Genomic DNA, 16,522 nt, shown 5'->3' on the forward strand with positions numbered 1-16,522 from the left:
ATTACTGAATGTACCAGTGATAAATTAGGCTTTACAATACTATATCAGCGAGACAGAAACTTAAAAAGAACGAGGTGGATTATTTTGTCACATTGCTGAAAAATAGCTTTGTTTTGTTCCTGTGTGTGCATTCAGGTGGAAGCTCTGCAGGGGCATCGTGTAATAGATGTGGCATGTGGCAGTGGAGATGCCCAGACTCTCTGCCTGACTGATGATGACATGGTGTGGTCGTGGGGGGATGGAGACTATGGCAAACTGGGCAGAGGAGGAAGTGATGGATGTAAAGTGCCAATGAAGGTAAGACCCACTGCTTTACATACTCCTCAACAAAGGCTTTCTGATGACTGCTTCTAGTTTGTTCAGTGGTAGAGCATTGCAATAGCAACCCAAAAGGTTGTGGGTTTAATCCTAGTGTGATTTGACTCTTCTCGCTCTCTCTCTAGATCGACTCATTGACAGGATTGGGTGTTGTGAAAGTGGAGTGTGGCTCTCAGTTCTCAGTGGCTCTTACCAAGTCTGGAGCAGTTTATACATGGTAATATAGTGAACGTATTATATAATTTATCCACCAGATATTTAGCATAACATCAACCAGAAACGGTGCCTGATGGACTGAAGCCTTAGTGCTGCCTTGTTCATTTACGCTGCATATGTACATATCACCATACCTAATAAAATTGTAACATCAGTATTGTATTGCATCACATTTTCTTAAGAAATGCAATGGAATATGCGGTATATTTATGCAATTTTGTGCGATGATATTGCAGAAACTTGCCAAAATTGCGGGAACTTGCAAAAACTGTGTGAACTTGCAAAAACTGTTTGCAGCTTTTGCAGCTTTTCATTGATGTTCACGTCGCGTAATTACATCACTTCCTAACATTCCCATGACAAAAGGGCACATGGTTGCGCACATGTGAAGTAAATGCAACAATTTTCAACTTTCTGCTAAGATATATATGACTTTTTGCTACAAAAAGCAGGGATTATGAAATCATGCAAGCCCTGCATATTTTGCGAGCAGAAATCTGCAATTTATGTGGCGAAAGTGTGGCATATTTATAAAAAAATGTGGCCCCCCCATAAAATATGATTGTGCATTGAATCATGCGATCACATAATCGAGTTTTTCTGAAGCGACTGATATATATTAGCATAATATCACCATCAACCATGCCATTATGCCGATTTGTTTTGCATCTTTCCTTGAAAATCCTTGTAGACCACTAATCAATCCCACAAGGCAGCAGTACATATGTCGACGTAAATAAAGGATTATAGTTGTTGACATACTCGTGTGTTTAAGGGGGAAAGGCGACTACCACAGGCTTGGACACGGCTCTGATGATCATGTCCGCAGACCCCGGCAGGTCCAGGGTTTGCAAGGCAAGAAGGTCATTGCCATAGCAACGGGTTCTCTTCACTGTGTGTGCTGCACTGAGGATGGTAAGGCATTATGATTTATGACGCTCGCTATTATGTAGTAATACCTTCCTGTGAGTTTGGCATTAGTTATATTTAGCTAAAAATCCAAATGTAAATGTACAGGCGAAGTGTACACGTGGGGTGATAATGACGAAGGTCAGCTTGGTGACGGGACCACCAACGCTATTCAGCGGCCAAGGCTGGTGACGGCACTACAGGGCAAGAAGATCAACCGGGTGGCCTGTGGATCAGCGCACACCCTGGCCTGGTCCACCAGCAAACCTACCAATGCTGGAAAACTGCCTGCTCAGGTATTGCACTACCAATCTTAGCTTATCTGCAGTAGTATTTGCCTGATGAGTATGTTTTATACAGTATATCTCTATATGTCTGTAGGTCCCTATGGAGTACAACCACTTGCAGGAGATCCCCATCATGGCCCTAAGAAACAGACTTCTTTTGTTGCACCACATCTCTGAGCTCTTCTGCCCCTGCATCCCAATGTTCGACCTGGAGGGACGGCTCGGCGAGACCAGACATGGCATCTCTGTTGGCTTTGACACGCTACGTGGAATCCTTATATCGCAGGGAAAGGTAAGGATGCCTGCGAGTACTACAACTATCATGTGATGGCAAAAGTTTGTACGATAATGAATAATTTTTTTTATTATGTGTAGGAGGCAGCATTCCGTAAAGTGGTGCAGGCGACCATGGTTCGAGACCGTCAGCATGGGCCAGTGGTGGAGCTGAACCGGATACAGGTTAGTCTTATAGTAAACTCCCATTATTGCCGTCTCAACGTAGTTGCAGGGCTGTGCTAATACAGTGTAGCATTTTCTTCAGTTTTTTTTAAATGAAGAAATTTGGATCCTTGCTCTGCTCAGCACAAGGTTCATCGGGAGACTCTAAATAATGTCTCTTTATTGGTCCCCTGGAGTCTGTCTGTGTTCTTTTATAGCAATCTATCAAGTCTAACAGGAAACATACGGGAACAGTTTATTGCTTAGGGAAGAAGTGTATATACAGAACCGCATAAATGTCATCCCTTTCACCCTCAGGTCAAGCGGTCTCGCAGTAAAGGAGGTCTGGCAGGGCCGGACGGCACCAAGTCGGTGTTCGGACAGATGTGCGCCAAGATGAGCTCTTTCAGCCCTGATAGTCTACTGCTACCACACCGGGTGTGGAAGGTCAAGTTTGTGGGTAAGTTCAGATTTAAAGGGACACTAGGAAATTATATGCTAACTTCCCAGCTCCCCTAGAATTAAACTTTTAATTTTACTGTATTTGAATCCATTCAACCAATTTCCGGGTCTGGCACTTCCACTTTTAGCATAGCTTAGCATAATCCATTGAATCTGATTAAACCATTAGCATCGCACTAAAAAATAACCAATGAATTTTTTTTTTACTTGACTCTTCTGTAGTTACATCGTGTACTAAGACCGACAGAAAATTAAAAGTTGCAATTTTCTAGGCAGATATGGCTATGAACTATACTCTCATTCTGGTGTTATCAAGGAGTTTGCTGCTGTAACATGGCTGCAGGAGGCGCAATGATATTACACAGTGCCCGAAAATAGTCTCCTGAAAGTAGGGGGACTTTTTTCGGGCACTGCGTAATATCATTGCGCCTGCTGCGGCCATGTTACAGCAGCAAAGTCCTTATGCTAAGCTATGCTAGAAGCGGCACCGCCAGACCCGGAGATCGGCTGAATGGATTTCAAAACAATAAAAATCAAATGTTTATCTCTAGGGGAGCTAGAAAAAAAGCATATTTTCAAAAAAAAGTAGAGTGTCCCTTAAACAAGAAGGGAGGAAAGTATGGGTAGAAGGTGAATAGGTCAATGTGATCCCAGTGATGTTTGTGTGTAGGTGAGTCGGTGGATGACTGCGGCGGCGGATACAGTGAATCCATCGCAGAGATGTGCGAGGAGCTACAGAACGGGCTTACTCCCCTTCTCATTGTCACTCCCAATGGGCGAGATGAGTCCGGAGCAAATAGAGACTGCTTCTTGCTTAACCCCGCCGCCAAATCCCCTCTGCACATCAGCATGTTCCGCTTCTTAGGTATCCATATCCATACGCTTCCAAAAGTGAAAAAGTGGTCCGTAGTTTGTCACAGCTTTTGTAATCCTCTTTATTAGATATTGTAATATAATATACTCTGATGTTTATTTGTTTATGTTGGTATAGGGGTGCTTCTGGGCATTGCCATTCGCACAGGAAGTCCCCTGAGCCTGTACTTGGCTGAACCTGTGTGGAAGCAGTTGGCAGGCATGAATCTGACCATCGCTGATCTCAGTGAGGTAGGTATTGGTTTGCGTGTACACTGTTAACACTTTCCCCGCTTGTATTTTTTAAAAATTTGCCAACCAGCGGCAGCATTTTTTGATGCTCACAAAAGTTTGATACCTTTCAGAAAATGTTCTTGTTTAAATATATGAACATACAATATCAAATGAAAGAACAGACCTTGTGCCTTAAAAGAAAACAATTAGAGATACGATTTTTTTACCTCTCAAATATGGGTAGGTTTCTTCAAAAACACAAAATTTTGAGTAAAAAGTTGCGCATTTTTGTAAAGGACTTTTGTTAGATATCAGATTCAGAGTGATGATCAAAACATACACAGAGTTTTTACGTTTTTTGGATCAGTGGATGCTTTAGTGTTGGGTAAGAGCACCACCTAGTGGATAATAGCAGAAATATGGATTGCCGTAAAAACTCGTCAATTGTCGGGAAAGTGTTAAAGAAAGGGATGATAACGATAACCAATAATTCTTCATATTTGAAAGCCAATAACTGATATATTGCCTCATAAATCTAAATATTTATGTAATTTTTTTAAAGGTGCAGTGTGTAGATTTTAGCGGCATCTAGTGGTGAGGTTGGAAATTGCACCCCTCTCTTTTTAAGCACAAAGAGAAGTTATGATAGCGTTACAGGACATACATGTAATTATCTGAGACAACGTAGTGGCAAACATGTTCTGTAGAGCAGTTTGTCCGTTTAGGACTATTGTAGAAACATGGTGCCGCAAAATGGCAGCTTACATGTAGGGGGACCCGCAGTGTATGTAGATAAAATGGCTCATTCTAAGGTAATAAAAAAATACAGTTCATTATGTAAGGTCTTCATACACCACTTATAATATAGTTATGCATATTATATTGCATTTCGGTCAAAAGATCCTTCTAAAATTTACACACTGCACTTTTAAAGGGTGTAAACAAATTCAAATATTATAGGGTTTTGTTCATTGCTGGATGGGATTTTGATGTCTGTTTATTTTCAATGTATAATTGTACATTTCATTAATATACTAACATACCTGAACTACTAAAACCTATTTTGTAGTGGTACTAAACAAGCAAGTTTAAGCAAGATCTGAATCTGTTATATAAATGACTAAAACGAGAGCTTGTACTGTATACATTCTTTACATATGGTTTATGACCTATCGTCTGTGTCAGCTGACCACCGATCAGTACATACTTGAGCGGCTTACTGCAAAGCTATGTACTATGTGAAATTTACACTACACTCATACTGCATCACGTGCAGTTTATCATCATTAAGCAGCGATTTGTAGTAAAGCCCAGAAATACAAGGTTTCAGTTAGAGCTTAAATGAACCGGGGGACTGCAGTGTGATGTAAAGCTGTGCGTGTGCACGTGTGACGTGTAGTGAATGTGACGGCTCTCTCCTGCGTTCATACCGGCATCATGTGCTGGTGAGATGTCTGCAGTGATGCCGCTTCACAGAACAGATCGTCTGTTACTCACAGAGCTCCTGTTGTTTCTTGCCTTTCGCCTGAAGATATCAGAAAGGTTAAACGAAACATTGCCAAGCACAAGACAGCTGTGAGACGCTCATGCACATTCTTTATCCCTCTTTGTGGTCATTTGCGCAGGTTTTTGTTTTCTGTATTCGTCTTTGTTGAATGACTAATAATTATAATGGGTAATACTGTACCATAACCAAAACCAGAACATGGCTGCAGCAGGCGTAGTGATATTTTGTACTGCCTGAAAATAGTCCCCTTGGTTATTTTCAATAGCACGGGACTACTTTCAGGCGCTGCGTAATATCTTTGCCTCTCCTGCAGCCATGTTACAGCAGCAAAGTCCTTGATTATTACGCCAGTTTGGGAGTATAGTTCCTAGCCATATATGCCTAGAAAATCGCGACTTTTAATTTTCCGTCGGTCTTAGTACACTATGTAACTACAGAAGAGTCAAGTTTTAAATAAAAAAAATATAAAAAAATCTTTGGTGATTTTTTTTTTTGCGCGATGCTGATGGTCTAATCAGATTCAATGGGTTATGCTAAGCTATGCTAAAAGTGGTACCGCCAGACCCGGAGATCAGCTGAATGGATTCCAAAACGGGGGAGCTGGAAAATGAGAATATTAAAGGTATAGCGGAGGATTTTCTCAAATTTTAGAAAAGAACCGCCTTCTCCACTTTTAAAAAAATGCTATTGCGCAACACTCTTGATTGACAACTAGAGGACCAATAGACTTGATGATCCACCCGGAAAAAGAAAATCCTCCGCAATACCTTTAATATAGTTAATATAAAAAGTGGAGTGTCCCTTTAAGTATTTAGTTTGATATTGGTACCTTTGCCATCCCCTACTTTTAATCCAAGTCCACAAAAAGGCTCATCATATGCTTTGTGTGTGTTAGGTGGACAAAGATTTCATCCCCGGTCTGATGTATATCAGGGATAATGAAGCATCTGCGGAGGAATTTGAGGCTATGCCTCTGCCCTTCACCGTACCCAGTGCCTGTGGACAGGAAGTCCAGCTCAGCTCCAAACATTCCCACATCAGCCTGGAAAACCGCAGTGAATATGTGCGACTAGCAATAAACTACAGGTTTGCTTCTGCAAAATATCTTCTAGGGCTTCAAGTATGTATCACATTTAATCCAGGATCTTGACCCAATACTTTTTTTTATTTTCCTCCAGGCTGCATGAATTTGATGAGCAGGTGTCTGCTGTAAGGGAGGGGATGGCACGTGTGGTACCCGTGCCTCTCCTCTCCCTCTTCACTGGCTATGAGCTGGAGACTATGGTGAGTAAATGCAAATGTTGTCTTCATAAACATGTCTCAGACTTCGTAGTTGCGCTCTGATGCATGTTTGTTTGTTTGCATTGTAGGTGTGTGGTAGTCCAGATATCCCCCTGCACTTGCTCAAGTCCGTGGCGACGTATAAGGGGGTGGAGCCAACCGCTCCCTTGATCCAGTGGTTCTGGGAGGTAATGGAGTCTTTTTCCAACACGGAGCGTTCGCTATTCCTCAGGTTCGTCTGGGGACGCACACGTCTACCCAGGACCATTGCGGACTTCCGTGGGAGAGACTTTGTGGTGCAGGTAACTTTTGACTGTCTGATTATTTTAATGACAGATGAAGGGACTTACAGTGCATTCAAGCTGTACATTTACATTTATATACTGTACATTCCTGTTGAATGGAAAACACCTCTGTATTTTACAGGTGCTGGATAAGTACAACCCCCCCGACCACTTTCTTCCTGAGTCCTACACCTGCTTCTTCCTGCTAAAACTGCCTCGCTATTCCTGTAAGCTAGTTTTGGAGGAGAAGCTCAAATACGCCATCCACTTCTGCAAGTCCATCGACACCGACGACTACGCGCGCATCGCTCTGACCGGCGAGCCAGCCGCGGACGACAGCAGCGACGACTCCGATAATGAGGACGCCGACTCGTTCGCCTCCGATTCAACGCAGGATTACCTGACAGGACATTGAGCTGTAGTTAAAATCCATACGTCTCACATATACGGCCGCACACACTAATGGGAGTTTTAGGAAGTCTTTAAAATAAGCTGCCAAGAAAAAAACTAGAGGGTTAAAGAGAATAATGATACAAAAGTGTCCGTTTTAACCTCACTCATGAATATGTGCATAGATACAAATACTACTAAGTGAAGAGAAATAAGTGTATATCATTATGTGCAATTAGCTTTAAAGCACTATAAAACTGATGAAGAGAAAAGTAGAGATTTTTAATGTTTGTCAGGAGGAAAAACAATAAGGCAGATGTACCTGCACATCATTTTGTGTTAAACGTCGCATTCACTTTTTTTATTACAGAGGACAGACCGTTTAGCCTAGCACTGTGGTAGACGACTCCTGACAGGTGAAGATCTCCACATCCAACTACATTATGTGTTCAGTGGGTAGTATTATTAACATTTGCTCCGCCTCTTTATTTAAAAAACGGAAGTGTTTTTTTTTTAGAGAGCCTTTTTAAGGCTCATTTGTTTCTCATGTTGGACAGTAAATGCCTGATCAGGGGCTGTTTATAGGTCATCGGTCGTTGTATCCTCTCTTCTTATGTGTCTGCACTGTTCTCCTTGTAGAATGTATATAATTTGATCGTGCCATGTGTGTCATTCCCAGGTTATAAATAAATGTTTCTGTTAATAAATTTAAGCCAAATTGTTTTTTCATAAGTTTTTTGAAACGTTTGTGTTTTTATTTGTCAATTTAGAAAAAAAAAACATTTACATGTTTGGCAGATGCTTTTATCCAAAGTGTCTCGGAGTGCATTTAATTTAGCTTTATTCGATTTGCAGTGAGTTTCCTGGAAATCGAAGCTGTGACGTTTTTATTGCCAGTGCCATGTTTTACAATTTAGTTTTAATTTCTCAGCGTTATCAGGAAAAATTACAATTAACTGCTTTTTAAGTTATCCATTAAAGGGGACATATCATGAAAAAGTGACTCTTTTCATGTTGAAGTGCTATAATTGGGTCCCCATTATCAACGTAGAAAATGTGTAAAGGTAAAGGTGTTTTGGTAAACCATTTTCTGCAAGCATGTAAAAAATAGGTAATTGAAATTTGGCTCCCCTTGTGATGTCAGAAGGGGACAATACCGCCCCTTAATCTGCACTATCCAACCACATTAGTGCCATTTAGTGCAGAGATCAACTTATTTGCATTTCAAAGGAGACACTAAAAAAAGGCACGTTTTGCTCACACCTACAAAGTGGCATTTTTAACATGTTATAATAAATGATTTATATGATATTTTGAGCTTAAACGTAACATACATACTTGGAGGACACCAAAGATTTATTTGACATCTTGTGAAATATCCCCTTTTTGTGTAACTTTTAGAAGGATCTCTTGAAAGAAATGCAATTAGTCCATTTTCTGAAAACATTTAACACAAAACCTAATCTTTAAGCACTATTTGCAAAACCTCTGACTCCTCTTGCAAAATAAAACTTTCACCCCAAAAAAGTTTTACCTGTGTTCAAAATCAAACACTGTTCTCAAAACAGTTTTACCTGTCTTCAAAATCAAACACTGTTCTCAATCCATAAACAAAGTAATCATTATGTACACCAGTGTTTCTCAAACTTTTTCAGCCCAAGGACCACTTTATCTTCCAATTTTTTTCTGAGGACCACCTAACAGAATCCCACTCTAACACGCCCCCAAAAAACAACAAAATAGGAAGGATAAGCTAAATTTAAGTTTAATATGCAACTGTTTCAAGTCAAAACTAATTTTTTAAACTCAAATGCAATGCCATGTTCAGAAATTGTTATATGAATTTTATTTCATTTGAACAAGTAAATGTGAAATGAGTTACAGCTTAATGTGAACAACAAACTGCACATATGAAAAAAACTGCAATTAAACATAGTATAACAGCATAGGTCCCACTTAAAGTCATTCCAAAGATCAATTAGTTTAAAACTGAGGTGGTGGGTATATGAAGTCTATGGTTGTAACTATGGTAACAATAAAATTCTAAAAAAATGTTCCCCTTAATGTCCAAAATCACTGAAATGACAGGAATTTTACACATGAAACAAAAACTAGTACATTACAAAACTAATAGATCTGTGGATTTTAGCTGCTTTCAGTTGACGCTTGATCCTTCTTTTGACTCCTCTTTGGTTTAGCCACAGATCCATTTTCACGTTATTAAAACAATTGCAAGAACTGATATCACAGTTTCACAAGTGCATTAAAAATCTACTTAAATAAGTGACGATTGTATAAACACTTGCCTAGTTTAGGTCATCTTTTGGCGGACCACTGGGGGGTTTGGGGGTACCACACTTTGAGAATTACTGATGTACACTAAACAGTGAGTAAACACTACACCAAAAAAATAGAAAAAACATTGTTCAAAACATAGTTTTCAGGGAGAAGTAAATGTTTACAATTTAATTCTCATTGACTGGACAAATTGCAAATGCATTGATACAATCAAGCAGATGATTATGTACAATTTTCTGCTGTTTTCTACATTTTCAATTTTCATTTTCAATTGAATTTTCATGAAAATACATTATAATGTTTTCTTTTGAATAGCCTCAACACATTTAGGAATTAGTTCATCGTGCAAGGCATGTCATGCAAAATTGTTGACCATATCTTTCATAATCTGTTAGCATGTTTTCTATAGGGTTTTTTTTTTTGTAAATGTGAACTGAATTGAGAAATTCCTGTCAAGTTAATCCTGAAATTTGGAATAATTATTGTAATTTTTTATTTGTACTGCAAACATTGTTTTTTCAAAATCACAATTTGTGTATTTTTTTTACAGAAAGAAAGGTGGAAATGTAAACTCATCCAAAGTTTACATCAAAAAATACTGACACACATAATTGTGTACACTTGGTATAATGACAACATGGCAACATTTTGACATTTTGACTGTCTTGTTCATGAACAATGATACACAGACTTGCCATTTGATGGGACTGACATGTTCACTGATGTGAAAATGTACTTTTGATGATCTAAGGATTTTTACCTCACTGATAGATGCTGCTAAAAAAATCAGTGGACCTTTATGCTACAGAAAATGGAGTAAATACAATATATCTGACCCTGGACAACAAAATCATAAGTCAAATGGGTATATTTGTAGAAAAATGCAAAAATACAGTCAGAATTTTTCTTGTTACATAAGTAATTACACAAGTTACTATGGTGGCACAAAATAAAACGTGGCGTTTTTTTAAGTGGATATAAAATTATAAGTATATTGTATGGCGGAAAAGCACTTAGTGTGCAGAACTTCGACCTCAAACTAAAATTCTTGTTTGAGTTGTCCTAACTGAAAACTATCTTAATATATACCAGTGCCATTGTTTTGTCTTAAGATACACACCTGTAATGTTTCTTGTAAGATGTGTTTGCACAAAAATACTTGAATGTCCCAATATAACTAAGGTCTACTACTGGATTAATCTGAACCCTGTTGGAAAAGCCGCCTTATAGTTAACAAAAATAACTCTGCACATTAGTCTCATGTTGGATTTCCATAAGACACATTCCTTTGAAATACTAACGTAAAGCGTTTAATAAATTCCCCAATGATGGCGCAAACTAGCTTATCTTGTGAAAAGTGAGGCCCCCCTTCCCCTACAGCTTTCTCGTGCAGCCTGAGGAGAGTCAAGTGATGTTCGCTCGTAAGCCAGCTGATTGTTGTAGTTCCCTACGCATTACTCTGGGTTCACAGGGTTTGTTGTTAATGGGTCACAATAGTAGGCTTTGAGGTCAGAGGTTAGCTGCAGACGGCCCTTTCTATCCTCCCTTCGGATCAGAGCGTGACACGCCATGGTGATGAACCTTGGGGCTGCATGACAGAAGAGAGAAAGTTGAAGGAATGGAGTGCGTTTTACGATGGCTTAATTTGGCTTAGAAGTCAAATGCATTCTTAACCGTCTTAATGTTTTTTCTTTCTTTCATAAGTAGAACTCACAGAGCACATTATGCTGGAATGGGTCAGGTGCTCCGCTCATGTCGTCTTGGCTCCGGGCAGGAGAAATGAGCTGTGAGGGTTGTAGTAGGCTACTGTACTTTCATTGGAGTGGAACTAATATCTTACAAGGCTTCGCTTTATTACCGGCCATTCTCTTTGAAATCGGTCAAACAGTTTGGGAAAATGTGGCACTTTTGGATAAAAATCTTTTTTTTATTTATGAGCTTGTGTCAGCTGTACTGTATGTACAGTTTATGAATAGAAAAAACAGCCATCTCAAAGGGTGTCTTATTGGACCTCACTGTATTTTGCAGATAAAATATTAATGTTAACATAACAATGTTCAGCTAAAGAAATCTTTTATTAGAATAGGTTGGTTTGGGGTTGCATAAGCACAACCCACTGTAGGGGAGAACATGTGCGGCAATTTTTTTTTATAACTGACTTTGGGGAATTTGTGATTAGGAGATCTCAGACCACCGGGATCCTTTGATGGTTGGGTCCATTGGATATTTAATGAGATTCCAACAGTCACATTCTGGATAAACCACTCCTTTACTTTTTGGTCTCTCTTTTTCCCATTGTCAACTGAGGACTGTTTGACCCTGTATTGGACTGATTTGCACTTCAGTAGGTTTATCACTGCATGCTGTGTAGTAATAGCTCTCTATATACCCATAAAATATCCCATTGTTATGTATCAACCAGTACTTGGAGGGTGGGCTCTTTTGACCATCTTGCAGTTGTATATAATCACTGCATCGTTCTTAAACAACACAATAACGTAGCACTATGTTTATGTGTACATTTGGTATGCGTGTAAATTCTGCGGTTTTACTGGACATGAGAATTGTTTATTCTCAACTTATTCCTTATCTGAATACAAGGAAGCTCACAGAACCTCTCCAATGAGTTTTTTTCTGCCCATCATAGTACAGTCTTCGCTTTGATTAAAGTGCTTGATGACATTTTACTCGCAGTTGATAAAGGTAAAATGTAGTTCTGCTTTTTCTTGATTTTACAGCTGCCTTCGATACAGTCGATCATGCTACTCTTCTTTGGCAGTTAGAGCATGTATTTGGTATTGGAGGTACCGCCTTGCAATGGTTCAATTCTTATTTAAGTGATAGGTCTTTTTCCGTTGAATTAGGTAAGTTTTCTTCATCTGTTGCTCTGATTACTTGTGGAGTGCCTCAGGGATCCATTTTGGGCCCACTTCTTTTTAATTTATATATGAGACTTATGGGGGATATTATTAGGAAGCATAATGTTTCATTTCACTTGTATGCTGATGATACACAGGAAAGCTGGTGATACCATTGAACTTTTGTTGGCCTGCCTTGCGGACATTAAGAAATTGCTGTCTAGGAATTTTCTTCTACTCAATGATAGTGAAACTGAAATAATTGCCTTTGGTCCACCTAAGTTGAAAACTGACTTTTTAAATGAGCTCCATACACATTTTCCTTCAGTTTCCCTCCAGGTCAGGAACCTTGGTTTTATTTTGGATTCTGAACTTGTTTTACGAAGCCATTTACTATTGTAGTTAAAAACAGTTTTTATCAGTTAAGTATTTTTCGAGACTGAAGCCATTTCTGGCATTTCAAGACCTTGTAACAGTCTTAAAAAATCGCCATGTTTTATTTTGTGCCACCGCACTTACCCGTGTAACTATTCATGTATCAGTCTTTAAATAGGGAAAACATGGAAGTGTTTGGTGGCTTCTAAATTCATCCTTGTTTGGATATTAAGGAATGAATGGGGCTAGGCTAAATGATAACACATTCACGACACGCTGAACATAGACTAAGTGCACGCATTGAAAAAAGATGGGTATGTCTTAATTCGTCTAATTTGAGGTAAGAACATAGTAAAATATTGAAAAACTGTGGTGTTTTCCTTTAAGGGGTAATGCTCAAATTAATTAAAATCTCACTTTTTACTATAAACTTAACAGATTTGAGCAAATCTGTGATATTATGATTCCTAAATCACTTTACATCTATTCTCTCTAAAAAAAGATGGAAATGCAGGATTTTGAAGCTAGCCAAAAGTCTTCAATTGCTCTTTTAATCTTGTTGCTACATACTAGAGAAGAAACTAAGCTCTCCTTTATGGTTTTACTTGTATGGTATAATAAACTTAGAGATGCATTAGACCACTCCTTGTTAAAGCAGATCTGGGTCAGTAAGACTTTGGCTTTCATAAGTTGGGAAACAATAGGAGCATTACACATTCAGAAGTAGGTGATTTATGAGCTAACAAAGCGTGTGCAAAAAGTACATTTTTCTTCTTTAGACGTTGAAATAATCAACATTTATTTCATCCAATACTCTTGTTTATTGCATTTTGGTTCGAAAGACTGTGGGTCTTCATTCATGCGGAGAATACATTTTAAATTCCAGTTTTAATGAGTGTCCACTTTCATAAGGGGTTTGGGGGGTTGTAAAAGCGCAGGAAAGAGGGTGGGCTGTTTTTGACTCTCCTGTCTGTGTGCTGAGGTTTGTTGTGGGTCACTCCCTCCAGCCTCCTTGGAGTCTGTGTGCAGTGCTGTTGACTCTTTCACCCTTTTCTTTCACACACTGAGCATCCTATTCCTCCTGAGCTCAGGACAACCTGTAGCTGGTGTGAGACACTCTCATGTGGACCTTTCTATTGGTTTTCCCTCAGTTTATAGCATCTTAAACTCATCATCATCTTTGGTATCTTCCTTACCATACATTTTCTACATTGACAGGTAAGAAGTTCAGTTACATTAAAAGAAGTATACATAGAAAATGTAGGTATTATTTGGAATTTAAACAACAATAAAAAACGTGGTCACAGAATAAAAATAGCAAGAAGTCAATGAGTTATTAGCACATATGATTTTAATGTTATTACCTGTGGAGTGTGAATTATGTTTTGTGTGTCCACATAAAATCCACCCTGCTTATTTTATTTAAAAATGGTTTTATTCTCACACATTTGTATTGGACACATTTTTCAATGGATTAATATTTTTCTTCCCACATTTGCAGAAGGGGAGGGACAGGGAGAGGAATGTACAGTAATGTCTGGAGTGTTGTTAGAGCTTTGTGAATGTTAATATTGTCTAAGCTGGGCTGAAAGGGGAAAAGTTATAATGGTTATAAACAGTTGTATATAGCTTAAATAGTTATATTTAGAAAAAATCAGTATTTAACCATTTTTTATTAGAAAATGAATCTACACCATGCTTCAGATATACACAGATGTACAGCAAGTATATTTAAATTAAAGAGCATTTTAATAATTAACTTTGTTTTATTTTTACAACTAAACTTTAATTTGCAGCGATAAATAATAAAAAATATTCAATATTAAATTAAATAAAAAAAACTTTAATTTAACATGTTTATATATTCAAAAGTATTTGAGAAGGTCTGATGGAAAACCCATCAGGCTTTCTCATTATGTTCAGTCATCTCACTTTAATGGCAATGAAAAAGTTATTAGTCAATAACTGAAAGTCATTATTTTTCCAAATGTCACTTGAGTCATTTCATTGGTATTTAACAAATGTCTTTTGCTGCAAAACCTTTTAAGTGCATGCAAACTTTTTTGTCAAAAACCTCCACTTCTGACCCATATGGCTGCCACATTCAGGTTGTATCCAAGGGTGCTTCTCAACTTTGTGCATCCTTGTTTCCTTTACTCGCGTCTTAGATGTTGTCGAAGCATTAAGACAAATTGTATATCCTCATTTATCACACTTTCCTATTATGAAATTATCAAGTGCATTAAAAACCAAGAAAAATAAAAAACATATGTACATAGAGGATTTTGCTAAAAAGGATTCTGCCAACAAACCAGTATTTCTGAATAGAAGCAAAGGTATTTATAAACCTAATCAGACATGCCAAGAGCACTCGGTTGATATCATTATCTAATTTTGAACAAAGCTGGCGTTTAGCTGCATTTGAATCTGAGCTCTTCATTTATTTTTGACCAATGGCAGAACTGTGTCTTGCTCTGTGCATATCAGCTAGTAAAGCCGATGCAAGCTATTGGGCATCAAAGCTTGCATTTGAACAAAGTTTGGAAGAGAAATTCATTCAGAGTAAATTAAATATTACACAGACACACCTGCCCAATTGTCTATTCATGCAAACCTTGAGCTTTTAACGCACAATGACTCCGTTCTGCACACTAACACACAGCTTTATAAGAAAGTGGCCACCTCCAGTCCTAATCCAATTTCCCTGGAAATTGTAGTGAGGATTAATCTGCTCCTTATCTTATTATAACCTAAACATTATTTTTTGCCATTTCATTGATTAGTTGTGCCACAAAAAGCAATGCTGGGTTACAAACAACAATACAATGGCCTTCTTTTTCTTGTACAAATAAATCGAAAGGATTGGTCATAGGCAGATTAAGTATTGCCCTAAAGGAAGGGCTGTCAGTGAATGTGTGATGTAACACGCTATATCTCAATCCCTTTCACTGGATTTCTTAAAAATGAATAGTTATCAAGGTTGATAAGCTGTTGTACTCTTTTCTTCTCCAGATGGCAATATTTTAGTGTTCTATTTTGATTTGCCATAGACTTCCACTAGGGGGAGCTATTTAATAAAATCATTATTACTCTACCACTACAGCAGTTGTGTTTGCAATGGACTGACCCAGTAAGAAATCACCTAGGAATTATACTACCATAGCAACCACTCCGAACACCTTGGTCACTGCATAGCAATGCTCTAAAAGCCAGCAAGATCATGTTAACAACTGCATAGCCATGACCAGGCAACTACCTACAAGCTTTGTAGACACCAATTCCATTTTTTTGTAATTTTCTGGTCACTGAGATGATTGAAACATGTCTGCACAGTATGCTTATACACACATGCAAACATTTATTGTACTTACACCACAAACTAAGGCATGCCAAGGAGGATAAGGACCAAGCTAAAAATAAAAAATAAAAACATCTTGAGATTACTTTAATGTGAAATTTAACTAGTAGTTTTTCAAGAAAAAAGTCAAAATTAATACAATTACGGGAAAAAAGTCGTAATATTTCAAGAATAAATTCAAAATGACAAGAAAAAAGTCGTAATATTTCAAGAATAAAGTCTAAATAACAAAAATAAAGTTGAAATATTTAGTTATATTGACTTTATTCTTTAAATATTACAACTTTATTCTTTTTATATTGACTTAATTCTCGAAATATTCGACTTTATTGTTGTTATTTTAACTTTATTCTCAAAATATCGCAACTTTATTTGTGTTAGATTGACTTTATTCTCAAAATATTATGACTTTATTCTCATTACATTGACCTTTTTCTCAAAATATTATGACTTTA

The 16,522-nt window shown here is 38.0% G+C and overlaps 2 protein-coding genes across 2 annotated transcripts in view; both read left to right on the forward strand.

Annotated features, from left to right (window-relative positions):
* herc2 (HECT and RLD domain containing E3 ubiquitin protein ligase 2) overlaps positions 1-7,890 on the forward strand; it is a 79,063-nt gene extending 71,173 nt beyond the window's left edge. Inside the window, exons 81-93 of the mRNA XM_065272619.1 lie at positions 136-297; positions 444-535; positions 1,310-1,449; positions 1,552-1,739; positions 1,825-2,022; positions 2,106-2,189; positions 2,487-2,628; positions 3,301-3,495; positions 3,622-3,734; positions 6,119-6,309; positions 6,402-6,507; positions 6,594-6,806; positions 6,931-7,890. Of these exons, the coding sequence (XP_065128691.1) occupies positions 136-297; positions 444-535; positions 1,310-1,449; positions 1,552-1,739; positions 1,825-2,022; positions 2,106-2,189; positions 2,487-2,628; positions 3,301-3,495; positions 3,622-3,734; positions 6,119-6,309; positions 6,402-6,507; positions 6,594-6,806; positions 6,931-7,203 (2,097 nt within the window). The 3' untranslated portion in view covers positions 7,204-7,890. The remainder of the gene's footprint in view (positions 1-135; positions 298-443; positions 536-1,309; positions 1,450-1,551; positions 1,740-1,824; positions 2,023-2,105; positions 2,190-2,486; positions 2,629-3,300; positions 3,496-3,621; positions 3,735-6,118; positions 6,310-6,401; positions 6,508-6,593; positions 6,807-6,930) is intronic.
* A 5,863-nt stretch (positions 7,891-13,753) lies between these two features.
* Positions 13,754-16,522, forward strand: part of oca2 (oculocutaneous albinism II) — a 107,724-nt gene continuing 104,955 nt past the window's right edge. The window contains exon 1 of the mRNA XM_065272643.2: positions 13,754-13,927. The gene's annotated coding sequence lies outside the window, so the exon portion shown is untranslated. The remainder of the gene's footprint in view (positions 13,928-16,522) is intronic.

This window comes from Paramisgurnus dabryanus, chromosome 7 (assembly GCF_030506205.2).
Source record: "Paramisgurnus dabryanus chromosome 7, PD_genome_1.1, whole genome shotgun sequence".
Taxonomy (NCBI): domain Eukaryota; kingdom Metazoa; phylum Chordata; class Actinopteri; order Cypriniformes; family Cobitidae; genus Paramisgurnus; species Paramisgurnus dabryanus.